The sequence below is a fragment of the Pituophis catenifer genome, unplaced genomic scaffold (genome assembly GCF_029215685.1).
Source record: "Pituophis catenifer annectens isolate HBS135680 unplaced genomic scaffold, rPitCat1.0.hap2 SCAF_16, whole genome shotgun sequence".
Classification (NCBI taxonomy): Eukaryota; Metazoa; Chordata; class Lepidosauria; order Squamata; family Colubridae; genus Pituophis; species Pituophis catenifer.
Window position 1 is genome coordinate 15,064,526 of NW_027256896.1, and position 10,083 is coordinate 15,074,608.

Genomic DNA, 10,083 nt, shown 5'->3' on the forward strand with positions numbered 1-10,083 from the left:
AAATTATAGAGATTTGTACAGTACAGAGAATAAAAGAAACATTGATTTTTTTTTAAAAAAAAAAACCATGTATAGCAGCATGGTGAAAGGTAGAAACAGATTTACAGCTCATTTCAGTTTAAACAGTGCTTAGTGGTGTATGGGGGGAACTGAATATTGGAATATTATAACCACAAGTATATATTTTGCCTGACCTAGCAGCTGCGCTTTAAATCAATTGATGATAAATAACCTTTTATTTGAGAACAAAATGAATGGCAGTTGCTAAGTGCCCAATTCTGCTCCATCCAAATTATCATAGTGAGAGACCGCTTAAGAATTTTTGTAAGAAATATCAAGAATTTTATTTGTGCTTGACTGCAAAAGCTTAAGGCAGCAGTTTTTGCACTAGTGTTAACATTTTAGTGTCACATTTTCAGAGAATCACATAACCAGAATACGTGAGATAATTTATCCCCGTTTTTCCCTTTTTTTCTAGTAGTGGTTTCCATTACAGCAGTGATCCAAAACGTTGTTTTAAAAAACCTTTATTGCTGTAATCTTTAAGACAAGTGATGTTTTACAGAATCCTGATGGAAACAATCCTTACAAATAATTGGCATTCTTTCGATTTTGGGCAAATCTCAATTCTGAAAAGACCTGACTGAAGAAAAATGCAATCCAGACAACTGTTTCAGGTTTCTGTGAACAGACACAATGTAAAAGTTTCTTTCAAGTTAGAAATGCGAGCTTCAACAAAAGCTAACTCTTAAACCTGCAATAAATGCACCTCACTTTTATCATCCTAGCCCTGGCAGCTGTGAAAAGCTCCCACTCCCAGCTTTCATTAAATGCCCGATCACATCAGAATATATTGCACATTGCCTTGCTACATATTGATGAAGAGATTAACTGCATTATCAAAACTGGCCCTTGAATTTATGGGCGGGAGAGAAAAATACTTGCACACTAGTTGGAAGTATTCTCCCCGTACTACACTACAGGTAGTCCTCGACTTACAATAGCAGTTGGGGCCAGAATTTCTGCCGCTAAGCGATGCAGCTGTAAAGTGCCACCGCATCGCTTAGCAATGGCAATCCCTGCTCTCCTGATTGCCGTTGTTAACTGAATCCCAGCGTCATTAGGTAAGGCAACTTCCTGTTGGTTTCCCACAACCAAAGTCAGTAGGGAAGCCGGCAGGAAGTTGCAAGGCTCAGACGAGTAAATGGCTGCTGCTGGGAAGGAGAAAAAAGGAGCAAGGGGGGAGGGGAGTGTCTTGATGGCATGGAGGAAGGTGTGATGAGGTACATGAGAAGCATAGCATGGGTCAGGAAGGGTATATGAGTTGGTGAGGTAAGGATGTGAAGGGGTGTGGATGAGGTATAGTGCCAGTTGGGGAAGGTGAACAAATGGTTGGTGTGGCACAAGGGGGCAGGGAGGGCGCATAGGCGTGGGAAACCTATCACGGTAACTTGCAATCCTCTCTGCTGGTTTCCCCACTGACTTTCTGGGGAAGCTGGCAGAGAAGGTTGCAACAGTGATCATGTGAATGCGGGGCGCTGCAACTGGTTGTAAGGGCAAACTGGTTGCCAACTGCAACCAGAAGATTGCATTTGTGGGACTGTGGGAATGCTTTGATGGCTGGACCTCCGAGGATCGGTTGTAACCACCATTCATTCAGCGCTGCCATAACTTTTTTTTTTTTAAATTTGATTTATATGCCGCCCTTCTCCGGAGACTCAGGGTGTCTTACAATGCGTTAAGCAACTTGGATCCCCCCCTCCAGAATGCCTTGAAACCATTTCTGATTTAGAGGATTTACTTCTGGGAAACTGCCCAACCACTGCTGGCGCAGCAGAGGAAAGTCCAGGGGAAAAATGGAGCATTCATGAGTTTTCCAAAAAGTTCATTTCCCAACCCTCTTAATTCTGCCTACCTTGTAGCATATCGGGTTTTTTTTTTCCCCTGTTTAAGCTGCATGTATCTATTTGACTAAAAATGCCGAGTCTTTCTTGGAGGAAAAGGGATAGTCGTGAGAAATCTCAATCCCAGCAAAAAAAAGGGAAGGAATTTGGTGCAACCTGAAATGTAATCGTTTTCCTTCTCCTGAGGGAAGTGATGCAGCCTTCGTGAAATAAAATCATAAAGTCCCACTGAACTCCAGTCTGCCTAAGGAAGCCAATTGGCAGTTGAAGATCAAGCTAGTAGTGAGGGTCGCAATCCTCTAGTAAGCTGTCGGTTATATAGGTGGTCTGGAGAACATTTTCGTAATACATTTTTTCGGCAAGTGTGTTGACGGTCCAGGCAACAACGTGTACCCCTTTAGAGGACCAACGATTTACGTAGTCCCTAAAAGAAAGAAGGCAAAAATAATTAGGGGATAAGTAGCTGCATTCTGGCTTATTTTAAAAATGTTTCTATAGCCGCTTTACTGCTCTGATACAGTTCTTTCCTCCTTTAAAAACCTCAAAAGGCAATTAGAGCCATTTAAATTTGGGATTCATCCAAAAAAAGCTCATTGTAGATCCAATGTTCCTCAGGATTAAAAGCCATTTAAATTTGGGATTCGTCCAGAAAAAGTTCATTGTAGATCTAATGTTCCTCAGGATTAAAAGCCATTTAAATTTGGGATTCGTCCAGAGAAAGCTCTCTACGGATCCCAATATTCCCCATTATTTTATAAATGTGACACCAGCTTTTCTCCATGCAATCCCCGTCAAAGAAATCTAGCAGCCACAGACTGGTGAAACTCAAGGATGCTCTTCAACTTACTGTGAAACATAATTTTTCTGCATCAGGAAAACAGAAACGCCACATAAATGCCAGAGGAAGTTGTGCATGCTCCAGTCCATGATAACATCGAGGGCCATAGACAAATAGTGTTTCCAAAGAACTGTAAAGCGAGGCTTCCCGTCCCCGAAGTGACTGAAGCTCCAGGGTCGGTGGGTCAGAGCTGTTATGACATTTCTGTCAGCTTGTTTCATCTAAAAGACCAAATCACACGAAGCTAAACGCAGGCATCCCGATAGCTTAATGAGGTTATAATACAAGAGGTTTAACGATGCCTACATTCTGGCATTTTGGGAGGACGTGAGAATCAAACTGCAAATCATGGGTTGTAGGAAGATCCACCTTGCTTTGCATTCCAATTGCCACCCTACTTGGATCGGGAGGCTCTCCTCACAGTCACTCATGTCCTTGTCACCTCACGGTTAGATTATTGCAACGCGCTCTACATGGGGCTACCCTTGAAAAATGTTCGGAGACTACAGTTGGTCCAGAACGCAGCCGCGAGAGCTGTTGTGGGTGCACCAAGGTACACCCACATTACACCAATTCTCCGTGAGCTGCACTGGCTCCCTATTGGTCTCCGGTCACAATTCAAGGTGTTGGTTATTACCTTTAAAGCCCTACATGGCTCAGGGCCAGGGTATCTTTGAGACCGCCTTCTACCGCATAGCTCCCAGCGACCGGTAAGATCCCACAGAGTTGGTCTCCTCCGGGTCCCGTCAGCTCAACAATGCCGGCTGGCGGGCCCGCGGGGGAGGGCCTTCTCTGTGGCTGCCCCAGCTCTCTGGAACCAGTTACTTCCTGAGGTCCAGACCATCCCCACCCTATTGGCCTTCTGAAAAGCGGTGAAGACCTGGCTCTTCCGGCAGGCCTGGGGCCGTTGTTCTCGCTGCTGCGATTTGGCGAGATCCGGCCATGAATGGTGTGAATGGGTTTTAATTGTTTTTAATGGTTTAACTTTTAATGTTTTATATATGGTTTTTAAATGCACTGTAAGCCGCCTTGAGTCTTCGGAGAAAGGTGGCATACAAGTTGAATAAATAAATAAAATAAATAAATTACAGTCCAAAACTTTGATATCCCACTGATTTTTCCCCGTGAGCATCTGCTTCCAAATTGAACGGATCTTGTTCAGAAATGCTTCAGCCTTTGATAGGACATCTGAAGACGAGCACTTTAGTCAATGCATACATGCTTTAAAACACAAACATCCCACCTACTGCATACTGCGGTAGCCTAGAGGTGGAGCTCTTGCCTCACAATCAGGAGGCTGTGAGTTCGATCCTAGGTAGAGGCAGATATTTCTCTCTCTCGGCACAATGACAATATATCTGCTGAATGTAACTCCATATTGGAGACAGGAAAGGCATCCGGCCAGTAAACACTCAGCTCTATTCAGTTGCTCAGACTCCATCCCACAAGGGATTATGGGGTCATTGAAAGAGAATGATTGCATACAGAAAGTTACCTATTACTCACTCTTCCCTCAGAGAGACGAAGCAGGGCATTGGTGTTATAAACTGAACACACAAGCATTAAAAAGCACCGAGACAAACACATTTCTCCACCCTTCAGCCAATGCAAAACACCAATTTGATCAACCCTTACGCTTAATCCAATGAACTCTTCTTACGCTGACTTTCCAATATAGGGAAGGCCCACAGTTTATTGAGTATGTTAAAATAAACTAGACTATGTTAAGGCTCTAAAACAGAGGCCTTCAAACTTGGCAGCTTTAAAACTTGTGGACTTCAATTGCCAGAAATCTGGGAGTTAAAATCCACAAGTCTGAAAGCTGCCAAGTTTGGGGACCCCTGCTCTAAAAAATAGGTAGCATATGCTTCCCTGTTCATAAGATAACATTTTGTGCATCTTGTATAACACCAAGCCTACTCAAAAATTTCCTATCATGTCACCAAATTATGAGATATTAGTAACTCTTTGAAATCTTCACCTTATAGACAACATCTGGCATAAACGAGCAAACCACACTGGTGTTGTACAGCCGTGGATATTCTAGGTAGAGTTGTGTCAAGGTTGCAACTGCCTGCCAGTAAAAAGAAAATGGCATTTAAAAAATAATAATATTGGACAAAAGACAGGATTTTTTTTTTTTTTGTGCGTTTCAGCTACTGGAGGGAATTCTTGTGTAGCAGATGTTACTAATTAAAGTGGCATGCGCAGAGTGCAAAATAATTTGTGTTTTGGAAAAAAAGAATACACACCAAGGCAGGTGAATGGAGCAGAACGTACTAATGTACATGGAAAAGTTGCTTTCCAAAACAACAACTTAGTTTAATTGAAAAGACACAGATTCGGGGAAAGACTCAGAATTCAGCCCTAGGGTCAATGAAGAAGCTTTTAACCTCACTCTTGATTTTTTTCAAATAACAGGACTGAAAAAGAGCATTGTTAGTGGCACAGCCTCTACTTACTGGTGCGAGGGGAGAGTAATTCAACATAAAGATTAGTATCTTCATACAATTTATATTATCAGAAATTTTTTGCTGTTAATAAATGCCTTTAGGAAAACAAAGTCTACCAGTTCTCTGCCCCTTCCTTAACTATGGATTTTCTCTCTGAATTAGAGAAAAAGCATTTCTGAGAAAACTTTTATCTAGTCATTACTAACACCATGAATAAAAAATAGTATTAAAAAAATCACCTTGTTTGTTATCGTCAGAACGTTTTGTCAAATGGAAGAGCTCCACAGGAAAGGAAAAGCTGTTAAAAGGGTACCTGATCTGCGTGTCCCTTGACATCAAAGTAGATGATGAGGTCATGATGCAAACTTTCCATAACAGCTTCTTTTAGGGTTGGTATTTTTTCCCCACGATAATCCCTCCTGGAGGAAAAAAATAACCATACTTGAAAGGTGTGCATTTCAACAGAAAAGTATCCAATTAAAAAAAAGGAAATATTTCCCCATTCGTACTGTACCACCATTAAAGATCCCAGGTTATATATTCCAGTAGAAAAGGAAAACAAACTCCTGAAAGTTGTTTAAAGATCCTTGAACTATTTAGCCATTTAAGCACCAGAAGGCATGACTATTGGCAAGTTGCAATCCATAAAAAGTACGTGCACAGGTAGTCCTCAATTTACAACCATTTGTTTAGTGACTGTTTGAAATCAGAACGTCAGCGAAAAAAGTGACTTACAATCAATCCTCACACAACTGTCCCAGCATCCCCATGGTCACCTGATCAAAATTTGGGTGCTTGCCAATCAGCATGTATTTATGATGGTTGCAGCATTCTGGGATCATGTGATTATAATTTGTGACCTTCCCAACTGGCAAATTCAACGGAGGAAGCTGGATCTGCTTAAGGACTGTGTGTGACTCACTTAAGAACCGTGGCAAATAAGGTCGTAAAATTGGGCACAACTCAGGGAGTGAACGACGGGATTGTTCCCTTACCATAATCTATGTTTAGCAGCTGGATTAAATTGTCGAATATCGGCAAATGTCAATTGACGTAAACTACCAGAGCCATCAGTGGTCCTGTCCACCGTTTCATCGTGCATCAGGATAGGAACTCCATCTGCTGTGAATTCAAGATCCAGTTCCACTCCTGTGGCTCCATTCTCAGCTGCCTTAAGAAACAAAGTCCACGTTTTCAGAAGAGAATATATAATAAGGTGTGCTTTTAATTCAGTATAATTGGATAACTTTGCCTTGTGACAACTGAATAGAATAGAATAGAATAGAATAGAATAGAATAGAATAGAATAGAATAGAATAGAATAGAATAGAATTCTTTATTGGCCAAGTGTGATTGGACACACAAGGAATTTGTCTTGGTGCATACGCTCTGAGTGTACATAAAAGAAAAGATACAAGAATCATAAGGTACAACACTTAATGATAGTCATAGGGAAATAGTCAATATAAATCTTAAGGATACCAGCAACAAGGTTACAGTCATGCAGTCATAAGTGGAAGGAGATGGTGATATGAACAATGAGATTATTAATAGTAATGCAGACTTAGTGAATAGTTTGACAGTGTTGAGGGAATTATTTTAGCAGAGTGATGGTGTTCGGGAAAAAACTGTTCTTGTGCCTTGTTATTCATGTATCTTAAACTTGCTGAGGTTGAGAAACAAAGACCCAAGCAATGAAGCCTAAGCAAAATAGCTACTGACAAATCCATGTTATTTCAACAGGGACAACTAAAAACAAATGTTCAAACTAAAGAATTTCATCCTTTGAATATCGAAGTTGCAACCCCAAACTTCAAAGGGAATGCTCAGTGATGGAAGATAGGCATTTTTTCCCTGGCTTCATTCTTGACATCACTCAGATGGGTTGGAGGTCTCCTTTGCAGCCGCTTAGAGATTGTCAAAATAGTTATTTTTTGTCTGACAGAACATTTGTGACCAGGGGCTGCCACCACAAGGGTTAAAGGACTTCTCTAAAGTGGTTCTGACTGGAACAGCCACGTTGTGCAAACACAAGGAAAGAATGGGACACCTTATGATTGTGTATCAGGCAATTAAGTGATACAATAAACAATGCAAAAGAAGGCAGAGTTCGCATTCAGAAATCAGCAAAGGCTACTCAAAAAGTATTAGAATCTGGTTTCTACCAGCCATTAGGAAAAGAAACAGTGTAAACAGCTTCTGTCATAAATTCCCTTCTGATCCAAGTCTCCTGTACATTATCTTGGGAAACAGACAGTTACTATAATTATCTTTAATGATTCACCAATATTTGCAGGTGATCTCCCATGCTAATTTGCTGCCTCTTGTTTAGGAGGTTCTTTGAGGCTTTAATCCCTTCTGTCTGCAAACCAAACAAACCTAGCCTTTTCTTTATCACACATTTAATTGCAATCACGTGCTTCTAATGGTTTTCAATTCATCAAGGCCTCTTCATTCCTAAGATTCATCATATTTAATAAATGTGGCAGTGGGAGGCCCATCTCCTCTTTCTGACCACTAGCCCCTCAAATCCTTCAGGAATGAGAAGCAAATATTGTAAATTAAATAACTTTCTAAACACCATGCTGTTGCACTACTTAAATCCCTCTAAAGTTAAATCAGAAGTGTGATTTCTACATAACAAAATCCGTAGGATTTCTGTGGTTGAGAATCTATAATAAGTGTGAAATTATATATATATAAACACATGCAATAGATATAAAATATACAGTACTAATACTAAACTGTATGTGTGTGTAGTTGTACGCCGTATATGTACATTGTACTGTAAGACAGGTAGTCCTTGACTTATAACAGTTAGTGACTGGTGACAACGGCACTAAAAAAAGTAATTTATGACCATTTTTCACACTTACAACCATTGCAGCATGCCCATGGTCACGTGATTTACAGTTGGATGCTTGGCAACTGATTCATATTTATAATGGTTGTAGCATCCTGGGGCCATTTGATCCCCTTTAACTCTCTTCAGATAAGCAAAGACAGTAGGGAAGCTAGAGTCACTTAACAACCATGTTACTTATTTAACAACTGCAGTGATTTACTTAACAAATGGAGCAAAACTCACATACCAAATTTCTCACTTAGCAACATAAATTTTGGGCTCAATTGTCATAAGTCAAGGACTATCTGTATATATAATATAGCACTATGCTCCATGTATTATATATATTATGTATATATTCAGGCATACATTTTATCTGGAGAAACACCAGCTGTCAACAAGGTGTGTCTACTGGCTAACATCCAGATGTTTTACATTCCAGATGTATACACACAAATACAACAATACAGATTAAATATACAACCACATGCAAATACACACCCACACATATCCTTGTTGACAGCTGGTTCTTCTCCCAATGAAAATTAATAGATGTATTTATTGCCTGCCTGCCTATCTTCTGACTTATGACTGTAACTTTGTTGCTTGTATCCTTAGGATTTAAATTGACTGATTCCTAATATGATTTGATTGCTTATTTGTACCCTATGACTATCATTAAGCGTTGTACCTTATGATTCTTGACAAATATATCTTTTCTTTTATGTACACTGAGAGCATATGCACCAATGACAAATTCCTTGTGTGTCCAATCACACTTGGCCAATAAAATTCCAATTCCAATTCCTATTCTATTCCTATGAATGACCAGTGTGTTTTTATTTGGCATGCATTGTGTGTATGTCTGTGTGTGTGTGTGTATTCATAGATTAGGTAGGTAGGTAGGTAGGTAGATAGATGGATATAGATAGGTTGATGATAGATATATAGATAACTGATGGATGATAGATGATATAGATGACACAGAGATAAAGACAGACAGTAGATAGATAGATTAGGTAGGTAGGTAGATAGATAGATGATGGATATAGATAGGTCGATGATAGTTGGTAGATAACTGATAGATGATAGATGATATAGATGACAGAGAGATCAAGACAGACAGTAGATAGGTAGGTAGGTAGATAATGATGGATATAGATAGGTTGATAATAGGTAGTAGATAACTGATGGATGATATAGATATAGATGACAGAGACAGACGATAGATAGATAGATAGATAGATAGATAGATAGATAGATAGATAGATAGATGATGGATATAGATAGGTCGATGATAGATAGATAGTAGATAACTGATGGATGATAGATGATATAGATATAGATGACAGAGAGATAGAGACAGACAGTAAGAAGACAGACAATTGATGAGTGATAGATGATCTATAGATGACAGATGCAAAGAGAGAGACTGATGATAGATAGATCTATTAATCTTCATCCTGAGAGGAATCAGTTGTCAACAAGGAATACCTGTTTGCTGCCATCCAGATGTTTGCAGCCCACATACACTATGCCTACTGTGCGCACAAACACCCACCCAGTGCTTCCCCCACCCACCCACCCAATACTATATACTACTCACACGACTGCGTATAACACGCAACCAGTGCAACACCCCTCAACCATGCTCTTTACACGCCACCAACGTTAACATCCACACACACACAGGACACGCAACCGGCGCCGACCTGCCGGATGGCGGCCAGCGTGTTCTCCGGCGCGTCGTGGCTGCCGCCACGGTGGGCGATGCGGGCGGGGTTCCCGCGGGGCTGCACCACCAGCTGGGCGCGCTGCGCGGCGACGGGCTCCAGGCTGAAGAGACGCAGCGCCAGGTAGAAGCCGCCCGACAGAGCGCAAGCCAGCGCGGCGCTCCGGCTCAGCACCAGCGTCGCCAGCACCACCGTCGAGAAGGCCACCAGCAGCCCCTCAGAGTAGCAAAACATGGCGGCGGCCGCCCCGCCTCAGGAGGAGCCAAAGCTGAGGGGCGGCGAGCGCCGCGGAGGCCGCCTCAGCAGCACC

The 10,083-nt window shown here is 41.3% G+C and overlaps 1 protein-coding gene across 1 annotated transcript; it reads right to left on the reverse strand.

Moving 5' to 3' along the window:
- Nucleotides 1–23: 23 nt before the first annotated feature.
- On the reverse strand, nucleotides 24–10,060 carry GDE1 (glycerophosphodiester phosphodiesterase 1). The gene is made up of 6 exons (XM_070955226.1): nucleotides 9,753–10,060; nucleotides 6,191–6,366; nucleotides 5,509–5,614; nucleotides 4,724–4,816; nucleotides 2,752–2,963; nucleotides 24–2,328 (listed from the first exon to the last, which is right to left on the reverse strand). The coding sequence occupies exons 1-6, from the start codon at nucleotides 10,005–10,007 to the stop codon at nucleotides 2,181–2,183; spliced, it is 990 nt and encodes a 329-aa protein (XP_070811327.1). The 5' UTR covers nucleotides 10,008–10,060; the 3' UTR covers nucleotides 24–2,180.
- Nucleotides 10,061–10,083: the final 23 nt, after the last annotated feature.